Source organism: Heloderma suspectum, chromosome 2 (genome assembly GCF_057233095.1).
Source record: "Heloderma suspectum isolate Gila_16-S chromosome 2, 16-S_ref, whole genome shotgun sequence".
Taxonomy (NCBI): domain Eukaryota; kingdom Metazoa; phylum Chordata; class Lepidosauria; order Squamata; family Helodermatidae; genus Heloderma; species Heloderma suspectum.
Window position 1 is genome coordinate 177,929,647 of NC_139459.1, and position 16,165 is coordinate 177,945,811.

The 16,165-nt window shown below is 41.4% G+C and overlaps 1 protein-coding gene across 2 annotated transcripts in view; it reads left to right on the forward strand.

Annotated features, from left to right (window-relative positions):
- Nucleotides 1–10,535, forward strand: part of PIN1 (peptidylprolyl cis/trans isomerase, NIMA-interacting 1) — a 46,101-nt gene extending 35,566 nt beyond the window's left edge. The window contains exon 4 of one of the 2 annotated variants that reach the window (XM_084836455.1): nucleotides 9,019–10,535. In XM_084836455.1, coding sequence (XP_084692581.1) covers nucleotides 9,019–9,128 — 110 coding nt within the window. In that variant the 3' untranslated portion in view covers nucleotides 9,129–10,535. The remainder of the gene's footprint in view (nucleotides 1–9,018) is intronic. The other variant, XM_084836456.1, reaches the window with a different exon arrangement.
- The last annotated feature ends 5,630 nt before the right edge of the window (nucleotides 10,536–16,165 follow it).

Genomic DNA, 16,165 nt, shown 5'->3' on the forward strand with positions numbered 1-16,165 from the left:
TCAAATCACCTGAGAAGATGGTGCCCTTTTGCAATGGTCAAAAGCCTTGTTATTTTGAGCTGGGAACTGCAGACTCCTGGACCTCCTTAAATTGGATGCAGATACCATTTGTCCTTCGGCCTGCCGCAGCAGTTTAGTTGCTGTGTTTTCCCAAGCATTTCTTTAGTTCTGCCTGCGCTTGCAAAACACATTCCCTGGGGTGTTGGGCCAGCTCAAGCATGAGTAGAATCTATAGAATGGTCCTGGTCTAGGTTGAATTTGAGTCCGGAGAGAAGGTGTGTAAGACAGAACCGATCTGGGGCCAAGTGCACAGCCTTGGAGAGAGGCTTGCAGAAGGAACAGGGAAAGAGGAGCAGCTGTAAAGAAAGGAAGGCGCAGGTACCAGGAGGTTCAGATATTTGACTGATTGGTTGCATTGTATTTATATACTGCCAAGGTGGCTTACATTATACAGAAAATCATATTCTGAAAGGGAAATATAGCCCCTCCAAAGAACATTTAGATGCACTTTTGGAACAACCATCACTTTTTGAACAAAATATCCAAGGCAAAGATCTAGGGGGCATGCAATGGTCCCCCCTTGTAGAACTGCACAAAAAGAAGATCAGAACAGTACTGCATGCCTCCACTTTATTAGAATATTATTGGGCACAACAGATTTCACAGGGTCTCAGAATTCTTAAGGAGCCTGGGCTGTTTGCAGATGATCCAGCTTTCATCCAAAAATGATAAACTGAGAACACTGTTTTTTTTTTTTAATATTTTACCTAAGATAAACAAACATTTGTACCTGTCCCCAGGGTGGCCCTTAGTTTCCGGCAGTAATTCAGTCTTGGAGCCTTGGTTCAAATATGTAGATTATTTTTTACAACCATTTATTCCCTTAATGACAACATACATACAAGATTTCACACACTTTATTCAAAAATTGCGAGATAGTACTATAATGAGGGAAAATATATTGATGACACTTGATGTAAAATCCTTATGCACAAGTATACCACAAGAAGAAGCCTTGATTATTGAGGTTAATACTTTACAAAGGCAAGAGGACCCACGTCCACCCACACACTTTATTATGGCTTTAGTACAGATGGCATTAGAGAACAATTATTTTTCCTTTAATAATATGTTCTATTGGCAGAAGAACAGTGTAGTGATGGGCTGTTCCATGGCTCCAGAAATAGTTAATCTCAATATGGCTAATTTTGAGGACACGTTTATGTAAACTACTTCCAACTCTCTTGCCATGGAGAAAATAGAGTGGTGGTGCTATATAGATGACATTTTTTTCTATCTGGCGAGGGACAGAACAGAAATTACAGTTATTTAAGGAATGGATCAGTACGTGTGATCCTCATATACAATTTGATATACAGTACGATTGCTCTAACATTAATGTTTTAGATATTGTAGTTAAAAATGAATTAGAGCAATTACAAAGGATACTTTACCCCACCTGGTGCAGAATGCGGCCACCCGAGTGTTGGTAGGGGCAAGGCGCTTCGATCACATAATGCCTATACTGCGCCAGCTGCACTGGTTACCGGTGTGTTTCCGAGCCCAGTTCACAGTGCTGGTTTTGACCTTTAAAGCCTTAAATGGTTTGTGACCAAGTTACTTGAAGGACTGTCTTCACCCATATCAGCCTGCCCACGCTTTAAGCTCAGAAAGAGAGGCCCTTCTCATTTCCCCACCCATGAGAACAGTCAGATGGGTGATCACATGGGAGAGGGCCTTCTCTGTAGTGGCCCCACACCTGTGGAACAAGCTGCTATCGGAGGTCTGCCGTGCTCTGTCATTGCAAACGTTTAAGAAGGCCTTTAAAACATGTTATTTTACCATGGCCTTCTCTTTATATGACTGCTATTGTTGCTGTTACTGCTATTAACATTGTTGCTGGTTTTATTGTTGGCTTTTATTTTTATGTTTTTATCACTTTTAATATTTTATGTATTTTATGTACATTAAAATATTGTTTTTATGTATTTTATTGCTATAAGCTGCCTTGGGGGGGCTTCTGCCCTGAAGGGCGGCCAAGAAATATTTTAAATAAATAAATAGTATATAGGAAGCCTACAGATAGAAACACCTATGTATCCTATTCCAGTCACCATCCACGTCATTTAAAAAATAACTTGCCATATGGGCAAGTTTTGCATATTAAACAGAATTACTCAATAACATCACATTATAAAAAAGAAGCCAATACATTACAACAACTGAGCAGTAGAGGATATCCTCTTGGTGTTATAGATAAGGCCCAACAAAAGCAGACTGCAGCTCTAGGGAAGAGCTTCTAAAGCACCAGCAACATATTAAAGATCAAAGGGTAGTGTGCAGTCTAACATTTGACCATACTGCCCATCCTATATGGAAAGGTATTCTAAAATATTGGCACATGGTTTGAGATGTGCCTGGGTGTAGCGAAAAACCATTAATAACATAAAAGCGTACCAGAAATCTGAAACATTGGCTGGTACACAGCAACACTTGTGTTGAGACAGTTCCTTGCTAGGGCCAGTTGCGCATTTGGCCGTCATCCATGCGGCCACTGTAGCATATGCAGATATACGAGCAAATACATCAAAATCAGAAATCCTGTGGTTGATAGAATATGTAATTCAAAGTACTTTTCTACCTGTAACTGTTCTTTTGTGGTATACATGATACAGTTTCCCTGTAAGAAAATACATGTGGGAAAAAACCATCAGACCCATAAGGAAGCGGGTGGGGGAACATCGAAGTAACGTCTGAAATAAAAAAAAAGTTATGTACAGCGTGGTCACTCCATTTCAGATTTGTTCTTTTTTTGTTTGGATCAGTCTTCCAATGAACATCTTCTATTAAAGAGAGAAGTTTGCTGGATTTTACAATTGAAGCCCAGTGGACTGAATGAGGAACTGGGACTTGCCGCTTTGGTTTAAAAAAAGTAGATGTCCGAAAACTTCTTTTTTGTGTAACAAGAATGCTCCAATAAAAATAGATAATAATCATCAATATACATTAATTGAATAAGAAAAAGAAAGGCAGTAAAATACTGAGGGTTATCAAAGGAAATGAATATATAACTGCTTGGCAATCTGTCCTATCACATAGGAGGAGGTACTACTTTAAAGTTAAATGGGCTGGATACTGCTTTAGGGACAACAAGATTAGATTACACAGCTGCAATTTTACAGAAAGCAGAAGCATAAGAAGCTCAATCTTAACCAGACCCTTCACAGCTGATAGAACAGACTAGTTCCTACAGAAACAGAAGCAGGCTTGACCAAGAGGTAAATTGTGGTTTAGGACTCAGATGATACCACATAAAAATGGTTTAGGATTGTTTTGCCTGTCATGCATTTTAGAAGTTAATGGTTTGTTTTATAGATGGTTTAATATATAACAGTTATCAGCTACGGTTTGTTGGGAATAGCAACATTATTTCAAATAAGATAGATTTCATTCAGAAGAAAAGCTCACTCTTAATTGGATAATTCACAACTGTTGTCAAAGAAAATTTTACAGTTAGAGAAGACAGTTTGATCAAGGCTAGTTTGCTTTTCTTTTATGTTTATAGCATAAGTATGGTATATTATACATTTGTTTGGAAATAAAATCAGCAAAATATTGATAGTTTAAAAATACAAGAAGAAACAAATGTGTTACATGGCACAATTTGCATAAAGTAGTCAGAGTAAGGATTTGTTATATGATTGCAAATATTAATTTGATATATATTTGGGATAAAGACTAAGCATGCATATTAACTTTATAAGTATTAGATTAATAGAAAGAATATTGTAAGGAAGTATGTCCCCCTTCCTAATAAAGTAGCTCTAAATATCTTGTTAGATAATCAGTTTTTTTTAGATTTTTAGGAATTGTACATGTTAATTTTACTGTACAACAAAAATATGTATTTTATATATGTTAAACAGATTAATTGCTCCTGAAGAAGAGACTTCGTTTCAAAACACATAAAGCAGAGCATTTTAGAGATTAGCACAACAAATAAACAATTATTATAGATCATACTCAGTGGCACTCTGGGATCTTTTTGTTTTTGCACATGGTGTTTTTGCACACAGTGTCTTCCCTTTGTGGACCTGGTCAGCAACAGCCTTTTCCTGCTTTCTTTTGCTACTGTCAGACTGGGACCAATGAGTCCCAGGTAAGCAGAGGAGTATCAGACATTCTTGGTAACCTCAAGACATTTTTTGTTGAAGTCAGCTAAATGGCTGTCATGGGTAGGGCCAGATCATCAGGCTGTTGTGTCAGTTAGAACAGAGTGCTTCTCACTCCAGGGTCAAATGGACCATCCATCCAGCAGAGAGGCACCCCCTCATGTTGTCCATGCAGCTTAACGTTTAGCAGGGGCGTTGTTAAGGGAGGGCTCACCTGGGCACAGGCCCCGGATCTTTTTTGAGGTGTCCTAATTGCCATTTTTTTTACATTTTCCCATTGACTTGCATTGGAAAACAAACATGGCTATAACCCTTTTAGTCTGTATGATACATTCATGAAGTTTGGAGGCTTGGTAGCCCCTGTGGAGCTGATTGAATGTGCCAAATTTCAGACAGTTTGGCCTAGTGGCTTTTGTGCTAGCCACAGGTAAAATCTGTCAAAGTAAAGAGCTATAATTTTTTTGTGCTTCCACATAAATTCATGGAATTTGGGGAACTAGCAGACCCTATGGAGCTGACTGAACCTACCAAATTTCAGAGTGAGGTCCAGTGGTTTTTGCGCTAGCCATGCGTAAAGTTTCCTTTTCTCAAAGTCTAAAGCAAAAAGTAAAAACCAGGGAATTAGAGATCTTAATCAGAAGGTGTTTAAGGTGACCATTAGGTGGTTATCTATCTATCTATCTATCTAAATTAATTTCTTAATCGCCCATCTGGCTGGTCACCCAGCCACTCTGGGCGATGTACAATAATACAACAGTTTAAAACAATAACATTCCACATTGTATTTCTAAAAATTCCCTAACCATCCCCAAATGCCTGCCTGAACAAATCTATCCCACTATCCGTAAACTCTGGTGTAGAGTTTTTCTGAGATGCAAAAAACCTCTCTCTCCTCTACTTTTCTTTTCTGCTCTTAAATGCCCACTGTTGGGAGCTTGCCTGCAATGAAATTTTGAAGAGGGAGAAGGAAGGGAAGAAAGAGCTCCATGTGAAATACTAGTATTTCACATGGCATCTGATTTTACTGCCCCAAACTGGAAACTATGGATTCTGCAGAAGTTTAGTAGCTTCAGTACAGCAAAGGATCCAATCAGCCTCCACAAACTTCTTTCTCCTCCCACACTGTAATTTCTCCTAAATAGCTGTAGGACCCAAAGGGAGGGTTAGGACTGTGTGGCATCATTATCGAGAAATTGCTGGGGCTCTTAAATAGGTTCTACAGTTTTAAAAAAGCTAGAAAAAGCCCTCGGCCACCTCACCTCGTAAAGTTCATTTAAGTACGTGCAATCCTTGCAAACCCTCCACAGCCTCCTAAATTCCTCTGAAGTACAACTTCTCTGAAAGGAGCCATTTGGCTTAGGGAAGTCTCTCTACCCCCCACCCCCGCGCACATTTCCGATTACCATTCTTCTTTTCTTGTTCCCTCCCTCCCTCCCTCCCTCCCTCCCTCCCTCCCTTTCTTTCTTTCTTTCTTTCTTTCTTTCTCTCTCTCTCTCTCTCTCTCTCTCTCTCCTTTATTCCATCCAGAGCATATCTTGTGGAATTCTTAAAGAGAATTCTCTTTGATGAACAAGAGAAGTTCTGAACTGTATTTGACTTTATACAAACAGACAAGAGGGTTGGTTTTTCCCCTTCTCGCTCAAGTCTTTGAGAAGAGTGGGTTCACATGGTTGCAGAGAAACAAATCTGAGGCTGTTTTGTTTGTCAGTTGCCATTATCCAGCAATAGGAAGGGCTGTAGCTCGGTGGTAGAGCACATGCTTGGCATGCAGAAGGTTCCAGGCTCAATCCCCAGCATCTCCAGGTAGGGCTATGAAAGAATCCTTCCTGAAACTCTGGAGAGCTGCTGTGCCTATCAGTGTCAACAATACTGGGTTAGATGGATCCAGGGTCTGACTCAGTATAAGGCAGCTTCCTGTGTTCCTATGAACAGAAATCTTTAATAAAAAATAAGGAGTTTTTGGTTTGTTTGTTTTTTAAGCAGAGGGGAGATAAATATTGCTAATTTATGCAATCCTGTGTATGCCTACTGAGAAGTCCCATTATGTTTAATGAGGCTTACCCTCAGGAAAATGTGCATAGGATTCCAGCACAGCTCCCTCCTTTTGCAGGGAGGTTTGCACCTTGATGTTCTGCATCTTTACTCAGAAATAAGTCCTGAGTTGTGAGCATGGTACTGCAACCTTAATACAAGGTCTACTTAATTCTGTCTAATGAACTGTCTACCCTTTCAGCTCAGTCCTATGCATGCTTTGTCATTTGTGGGGTTTGGGTTGTTTTTTTTTGCATGAACTCTAGCTTCAGTGGTGAGGAAAAGGCACTAGTACACTCAGAGTTTCTCCATAAATGAGCCCTAGTTTTGAAAACAGACTCATTGGCTGAATCCTGGTGAAGTCTTGGCACAAATGAAGTTATGGGGAGGAAGATACAATGACAGCTTGTGCATAACAAGGAGGAGGTAGAGAGGAGTTGCATGAAACAAGACATCTGTTTTTATGAAGAGTTGCTGGAGGGTGGTAGGATGAGGAGGGATGGTTGCATGGAGGGGAATAGAAATGGTAGGGGGAGATGTAAGTGCTCTATGGTGAAAGAAAAACATTCTGCACATGCTCAGAGGCACTCTATATTTAAGAACATAAGAAGAGCCGTGCTGCATCAGACCAAGGTCCATCTAGTCCAGCGTTCTGTTCACAGAGTGGCCAACCAGATGCCTATAGGAAACCCACAAGCAGGACATGAGTGCAATAGCACCTTCCCACCCATGTTCCCCTGCTGCTAACATTGGTGAAATGTAAATAAATTGTAGTAATTCTAAATTTGCATGCATGTATATCCTTCAGAAACTTTGCAGGTTTCTTGCCTGGGGGACACCTCTAATGACCTGTGCATTTCCATACAATTTTACCCAAAAACTATTGGGGAAGGGGTGAATGGAAGGGAAAGCAAATAATTCCTCCCACAAATTGGAGAAGTCCCTTTCCACATGAACTGCTGCACCTATCCTTCTGAAACTTTGCTGGTTTCTTACTTAGGGACAACTGTAGGCAGTCTGTAATTTTCAGAACAATGGTCCACAAGGAACATAGGGAGATAAGTATGTCCTCTTTTGGAGACCTCAATGTCAAGGCCACTGTTGCACAAAAACCCTTGTGGCTAACATTCTGAAATTTGGCAGAGAGAATCTCCTCTGATGGGGCAATGAATCCTGAAATTTTTATCCAGTTCCTCCAAGGAATAAAAATGTTATTGGCAGTTCCCTTTAAAAGAAAATCAAAATATAAGCCCTGCACCTATTTTTCTGACATTGGGCAGAAAACATTGGGCATAGTAGCCTTCTAGGGGGCTACTATGCCTGAAATTATCATCCAGTTCTGACCAAGAGAAAAAGGTTACACGGTTTTTTTCCCTAATTTCCCATGGTAGTCAACAGGAAGCATAAGTACTGCAGAATGACGTGGTAGGGTGGGCTGCACCACTTTTGACTGCAGTTAGGGGGGAGGTTTTTTTAATGCTCCCCTACATTATAAACAACTCTCCACCCCTAATTGTCAGCCATTAAAGAGCGTTATTCATCTTAAAAGCATTGCTCCTCATTGTCTGGTTTTTCAGGATATGGGATGTTACCATAAATGATGAAAATGACTTATTACATAAAAACGAACAGGTTTATTGAGAAATGGAGCATCTTTGTTACATTTTGGAATGAAAAATTCCAGGATAGCATCCTTATTTTCATTGGTTTGAACGTCTGTATTGGAAAGTATGTATTAATAAGATGAGTTGTCATTTATTTTGTATATTATTGTAATAAAAAGAAAAAAACAGCAGCAAACCCTCTCTGCAGTTAGAAAGCCAGCATAGCAAGAAGAGGGTAAAGCTAGAATCTGCTCCCTGCTGTATTAGTTTTCTGCTGGTAGGAAGGCTTTTTTGTGGAGAAGTTTTTTATATGGGGGAGCATTCAAAAGTAGAATACCCCATCTGTTTTCTGAAGTGTTTTATCAACTGTACTACTACTTTTCCCTTCTCATTTTGCTGCATCTGAAGACCCATCCTGATCAATGTATAACAAAGATGGATTGGATAGCAAAGGAGGTGCAAATGAGCATGGACAAGAATGGTTGAGGGCTCTATACTTTACAATACCTAGGAGTTCTTGATTTTGAACCTGGAGGGTTGAAGTACACACCCCGTTTTGGTTTTAACACTATCCTCCTGTCCAATAAATATTTGAGTTTGGCTGAGAATGCACACATTCTAATACACTTCCCTGCCCCCATGCCGGGGAGGTTATTTGAGGTGGAGAATCGTAAGGCTGGTGTATTTAAGGGGGATGGTAGGAAAGCCTACCATTTCAATCCTGGGAGGTCCAAATGTTAGGCGATGTTTGCAGACGTGTGTTTGTGATATTAAAATCAGACTTGTTGAGAGGGAAAACATGCATATTTGTCCAACACTGAAGAAGAAGTAATTGTATGTTATCCCTGATTAAAGCCATCTAGGCTGCCCACAAACTTTTATACCCTTTAACTGTCCCCCCGCCGATAATTAGAGCAAAGGTATGTTCATGTGCATACACGAACACACACCCAGACCATAAATACACATACATCTGAAGGATGAGTATAAAATCCTATGCCATGGTTGGACTAGGGTCCAACCAGCTACCTTCTAATGAATATTTTTGTGTCTGGTTTCCGTATGTTTCTCTGGGTGTACTTGAAGAACCGATGAGGACAAAATCTGCTAGTCTTTAATATGTGCGTTTGTGGCTTGGTCCCAAGTGCTCTTGATAGGGTATCTGTTGCCCTCTACCTGTGTTTAATTTGAATCTTTCTTCCATCTGGCAGGACAAATGCAGAAACCTTTTGAAGATGCCTCATTTGCGCTGAGGACCGGCGAGATGAGCGGGCCAGTATTCACAGATTCAGGGATCCATATCATCCTACGTATGGAGTGAAAGTGCCTTGGCGCGACATGCTTGGAAAGAAAAGGGTGGCGGGAAAAAGGAACAAGAGAACCTTTATTCCAACCCTCTGTGTGCTCTCTATCCCTGAACAAACTTCATATCTAGCTTTTTTATTTTATAAAAACCCCTTGTTTCATATCTCAATACCTTCTTTGACACCTTGATGCAATGTTTTCCCCCACCTGTAGAGATGCATGGTTAGCCGAGGCTGAAAACACAATTGAAACAAGGAGACAGGAGCATCTTGCATAGACACAGCGAGGAGGATGTTTTAAAGAAAAATAAATCCACAGCTGCTTGAGTTTGATATTGATGATTCCTCCAATTCAGGAGATGCGTTTGTGCTACAGGGTCATACTTCAACACTTTTGCTTCACATCCAACATAGAATAGAGTTATTTATTGCAGGGCTCCACTGATGGTGGCAAAACGTAGCGCTTGGTGTTTTAGGTAGAATCAGAATCTCTTCCACTAATGTCCATCCTTGTTTAGGTTAAAAAGTAATATTCTCCCCCTGCCCCCATGCCCCCAGCTCTCTCACCCAGAATTCAATGACATTCAGCTTTATAAATGGCCGATCACTGATAAATTGCTCTTGGATACATTACAAGGGCCATTCTTCTACAGCATAGCCTGACAGACTCCTTTTAAAGTAGCAAACTCAAATGTACAGCACCCTATCTGAGCCACGGTAGTACGCCAACGGAGCCCACTGGGCTTCCCTATTCTCTTCCATAAAGGGGAGGTTTCATGCATGCGAAGGGTCGTGTACCCCCTCTATTGCATTGCTCCTCCTTTGAAGTGAATAGGGGAGACCTGCTTGTGCAGGAATTCAGACAGGGCCGCCGAGCATACCCAGGACTCTGGATCCAGAGGCCTCGTTTTTAACCTTACATGTGTTGGCTTCCGGTATACTTTCATGTTGACTTAAAACTTGAAGATGCCTTTTTAGACAAGCAAAGACGTTAGCCATTTGTACCCTTCCCATGCAACTCCTCCTCCCCTCTCCCAGATTTATACCCATGTAAAATTACATTAGGATAAACTGTATGTTAACCATTCCTGTGTATGGTACTTGATGTTGAAATGCCATCCCAAGGGAGGGCAATTAGATGTAGGCTTCCAGGTTTTTTGTTTTGTTTTATCTCCCCCCCCCCTTTTTTTTTAAGAGGCAGGTCATGATCCATTTGTGGTTTAAGAAAACACTGTAAAGTCACTCTTTCAGTTATGCTGCATTGTTTTCTGTTTAGTAATATCAATAAGATTCCCACCACGTTCCTAGCCTTTTGGTCTGATGCAAGCAAGCTTTGTGTATATATATGTATAGAGAGAGTGTTCCAGTTCTCTTATGCAAGAAAAATAAAAAAACCCTCGCCAATTAACTATCACCAGAGTTTTGACCTTGTTGTTTTTCCCACTTTCTATTACTACTTCATGGTCTTTATCTTGCTTTTTTGTTCCTTTTGCAAGGTTTGATAATAAAAAAAGGGAACTCTTCAGTTATAAATAGGATTTGTTTCAAGTTTTTTGTGCAGGCTGGCACAACTTGTAAGCCACCAAGCCGAATGCAGCTTGCCTGGCCCTGAACTGTAGCCTGCTGAGTGCTTGACAAACCTCCTGTTTTGGGCAGCCCTCCAGTTCGCTAAGACGAGGGCTGCCTTACATGCCCGCTGGGCTGCATTCAGTTTGATGGATCACAAGTTGTGCAGGCCTGCACTTGAAGCTTGATGAGAAGAATTCATTGGAAAGGAGAAGGAAAGATTGCGGCTAAGTATTGTCCTGTGGAATTTCTCAGTGTTGAGCTTTGTTTAGGAAGAGCTAGAGTAAGTGTCCATTGAATAAATGAGATGCTTGTCCCAGGTGTCAAGTAACCATGTCACCAGGATGAAAGTTGGTAGTACCGAAGAGGAGAAAAGGGAGTGAGACAGTACAGATCTTCCAAAGTGACCAAATACCTAGGTTTGGTATGTTTTGTACAATGGTGTAAGTGGACTTCTTAAAGGTGGGTCTATATCTTTCCATGTTCCAGATGATGTTATCAGAAGTGTAATGAGTCTAACATCAGAATGGGCTTGGCTTGGTAAAATATGTATCTTTTTCAGTTTCCTTAAAGTGCATTGTTTTACCTGGGTATATTCCAAATTGAGCTGAGGTGAGCTCACCCATTACTAGTCCTATGGATTCCAAAGTTGGTGGTAAATGATAGGGCTCAAAACAGATATTTTGAGAGGTGGGATTAGATTCCAGTTTCAAATTTGCAAGCAGAAATCTAAGTGTCAAGACTGCATTTTGAAAGATAATCTTGTTTTTAGCACATTTTAAACGTTCAGTGTGGGAGGGCTCAGATTTTGGAAACTTCTGGGTTTTGAATAAATCAGGAATAATCAAGTCCATGTAAGAGAAGTATACATATTGCTCTTCCTACCCAGTCACCTACAGAAACCACAAGGAAGTAAATACTCATCATACCAGTTTTAATGCCCCCCCCATCCCGTTTTTGACACTCTAAAGGCTATTTTCAAAATTTTTGAGAAGTTAAATTTTGGGGAATTCTACATTTTCAACTTACGCATCATTCTTCAGTTCAAGCGAAGAAGATCTTTTGTATGTGCCCATTAATTTTTTTTAAACCTTATTCTGAAGCTTCTGGTATTTTACTGGTAATCTGAGAAGTGGATTAAATTGACAGATTTACCTGGCACTTCACTTGAACTTAATAGAGTTGCACAGCACTCCAAAGTTTATGCATGTTTTTTCTCCAACAGAAATCGGTCCAGTAAAATGGTGCTCAGTTGCTATTTTGGCCAATTTCTACACCATAATAGCATTTTCATTATGCGATGTCAGGGTGTGTTCAGAAGACGAGGAACTGCCTAGTTGCTCGCTGTGGAGACGCCGCTGTGTAGCCAGTAAACCATGTAGGGAAGCAGTTGCCTAGAGCATCCCAACTTATGGTACCCAACAGCGACACCCATTTTCCCATCATCCTTGTGGAAGTTGGGTCTTTAGCTCCTAGCATCCATCTGGCTCCTTCTTCTGGTATGTTGTAAATACCTTTCTGAACACTCACCCCCAACCTTCCCCAATTTGGTGCCCTCCAAATGTTTTGGGCTTTAACTCCCATCATCTCTTACCATTGGCTATACTGGCTGGGGCTTATGGGCATTGTAATCTAAAACATCTGGAAGGCACCAGCTTGGGGAAGGCTGGCTTACCCCTTCCCTCTGGCATTGTCAAGCAGATACTCCTCCTCTTTGCTCTGCTTCCCTCACCCGACTAGTGTCTTTGCCCTGGCTGAACTCAGTCAGTGGAGGACGGGTGCTCCGTTCGCTTTGTAGAAGAGTGGTGAATCCTTCCACTCTGCAGACCGCCTGCTTGTATGAAGTTGGCACTCTGTGTGGAAACCTCCATGCATGATAGCATAATTTGTATTGTTCTCTCAAAATTAGGCCTGCTTGGGGAGAAGTATCTGCTTTGTGCAAAAAGGGGACAGAAGAGACTCAAACTGCCACCACCAGAGCAAAAGCCTTGCCTCTACCCAGGGTTTGAAATGGCTTAAGACTGCAGGCAGGGCCTCTGTCTTATTCTGTTGTATGCACAGTGCCCAGTTACTGGAAGCATTCTAGAAATTTGTAATAGGTCAATACTACTCATGTTTTACAGGAGCAACTGAGCCTCTGTGTGCCTTGCCTAAGGGCACACGCTGAGTTTGTGAGAGGTAAATCCATGTCTATTCACTGCATCAAAATGGCTGTCACTCTAGAGCAATACTGACAAGGCATTTGGAAGAGCAGATAGCTGCAGCGTTCAAGACTATATTGGGTGGTCACCCAAAAACAAGGTGTGTGTGCACACACTAGCCATTTTCACCCCTGCGCTTTGCCTCATGAGCCAAGGCTTCTGGGGAAACAAAAGACCAAGGAATTGGGTGAAAGTTTTTTCTTTGCCATGGCAACACATTGATTTCTTTATTTTTTAAAAATCTCCCAGCTGCAGGGTGACAAGTAGGTGAAACTGGCGGGGGCTGCGGGGGAGAAGGAAAATGTACTCAAATGACCATGGTGTGTTGAGAACAGGATAAAAATGGGGGAAAGGAAAATGGTGGGTAATATTTTCCTTTATAAAGTGTGAACTGACTGAATTAAATTACTGGCAGGGTAATTCCCTGAAGTAGGGTGTATGCCTGGCTTTTTTTTTCTGGAATGAGCTGCCGTCTTTAATATGAGAGAAGTTCTTTGACCGAGGGAAGCTTGGTTCCGGATTTGATTAGCTAAAGTTATCTGGTCAAGCCTGTTTCTGTGGAAATGGAAGGCACAATCAGACAGCAAGGGGTCTACACAATCCTCAATGAAAGGGATGAGAGCTGTGGAAATCCAGTCGCTGTGATGTTGTGACGCTCCCACTGGTTTTTGCAGAGGTTGGGAAGAACTTGTCTTCAGAGGTATCCTGAACCTTCCTCTCAGTTTATTTTGTTTACAAGTGCAATGCTAGAAGGTGGAACTAGTGTCCCTCAGAAGGGCACAAATCTTTTCTGTCACACCTTTCTGTGACTTACCACAGCATCTAGGGCAAGGGTGGGTAAACTGGTGCCCTCCAGATGCTTTGGACCATAATTCCCACAAGCTCCACCCAATGTGGTGGGATTAGGGGAGTTACAGTCCAAAACATCTGGAAGGCACCTGGTTGTCCTCCCTGGGTCTAGTGCAGAGAGTGGTCAACTTGTGGCCCCCAGATGTTTTGGGCTACACTTCCAATCAGCCCTAGCCCACAGAGCTGATGGTGAGAAATGAAGGGAATTGTGGCCTTTCAGATGTTTTGACCTACAAGTTGGCCACCCATGGTCTAGTCTCTTCCATCTGAGCAGCATACAGGACCAGACCCAGTTAGCTATAGCCATAGCACTGTATCATATAGCAGAGCTGGCTAAGATGGTATGAGACCTTGGTGAGCTTCTACCGATCAGACCAGGCAATACTAAGCTAGATAAACCAATAGTCTGACTTGGTATAAGTAGCTTTATTTGTTCATCATTCTCCTAGCCATTTTCCTCACTGCTTCTTAAATAGCGCAAATCTTGCCAAACACCCCAGTTCACCCCCAGCCTAAATATTCATTCAGCCTTTAAAAGCCCCTATCAGATTTGGAACTCTGTTGTTTGAGATAACCATGTGCAAATTTAAAACCTGGTTGATTTGGAGTTGAGAACCTTTCCACCCATGGTGTGTTTGGCTCTAGCACATCCTTCCCTAAACCTGGTGGCCCTGCCCCTGGCCATGTATTTTGGACTACAGCTCCCATTGTCTCCAACCAGCAACTGCCATGCTGGCTGGGGATGGTGGGAGTTGTAGTCTAAAACACATGGCTGGGAGCACCAGGTTGGGGAACGCTGTTCTAGCATATGCTGTGTTGCTCCATGGGTGTAAGCTGCTCTTGGCTGTAGTGAGAACTGGGCTTTATTATAGCTGCAGCACAGGATGAAAAGAATTCATGCCTCCCCCCCCAGTATCAGCATGCTAGCAACTCTTCACAATCCTTCTAGTGAAGCTCTCGCTTTTAGGACTGTTGGCAGATCACCTGGAAACCAAGAGAGAGGAATTCTAAACTTCCATTATGACAGCTACCATCCAAGATTCATCAAGAGGAATTTACCAGCGGGACAACTTCTGCGTTTCAAGCAGAATTGTAGCGAGGAGAATCAGGATGGTTTCCTGCACAATTATTTTTCAGGTCACGTCCATTAAAAGGGTTATCCATCACATATCGTCAAATCCACATTGAACAAGGCTAGAAGATGTATGATTGCCACCTGGGAGTTATTACAGAATTGTGACCTCTGTCTACAGAATTAAGATGAATTGCCATTAGGACTTCCATCTTCCTTCGTAGATGTATAAAGGGCTGTATTATGAGAAAATGGCATTTTCTGTAGTGCAGGGATAGGCAACCTGGTGCCCTCCAAATGTTTTGGACTACAACTCCCATAATCCCTGACCGTTGGCTATGCTGCCTTGGGCTGATGGGAGCTATAATCTAAAGCATCCAGAGGGCACCAGTTTGGCCAAGAGTAAGATGTAACCTGGCTACTTTTGCTTAATTTTAAATAAAGAAAAATATTGGTGCTTTCCTAATAGGTTTAGAGTTTGGGAAAAATAACAGAAGACCTTTGATGCTAGGTCAAAGGGGAAGGTAGGAATACATGAATCTCTCAATTTTTGTTAAAGTCTGCACGAAAATTGATAAGCATTTCTTCTAATATATACATTTTTGTTTGCATTTTTTCTAATCGTATTTTGCAAGCAGTTTCCTATAATATCCAGTTTTGTACATTATTTTCATTTATGTACACATTTTTGTGCCCATATTTCCCAAATACACACATTTTGAATGGGAGAATTGTGCATTGCAAAATTTGGAGAAGTGCAAATAATGGATAACTGTTTCAATTTGAGTATTGGTTTGAGAAGTGCAAATTAAGTAGGTTCACATTTCGATGCAAATTGAATACATTTCTCCCCATCTGTAGCTGTAGCTCAGTAGTTGAGCATATGTTATCCATGCAGCAGGTCACAGCTTCAATTCCTGGTTGGTTCATGTTGCTCCTGTTCTTGTTTGCAACCTGTTTTTGTTTGAATGGGAAAGAGCACATTTTGAACCGGAAAAGTGTTCACTTTCCTCCCATTGACTAATTCTGAAAATGTGTATTTTTTTTAAGTGCACATTTTAAAGCACATATTTTTCAGATGTGATCACAAGTTCAGGAATTTCTGAACTTTTCCCCTGAAAAATGCACTCCTATTTGTGTTCAGGATTACGAATGAGGCAAGTTCAAGTGATTTGTGAACTGAAATGAATTTCTCATACATCCCTATTCTAAAATAGAGGGCTGACCTCTGTAAAGTAGGACCGCTGGCTACCCTAGCTGCAAGTGCTGCTCTCAGTTATTACAACCATTGCGAACTTGGTTAGTTTTTCCCAACTGCTAGCTGTTCTCTGGCTGCTTGACTTCAGCCTTCCAAAGATTTCCCCTG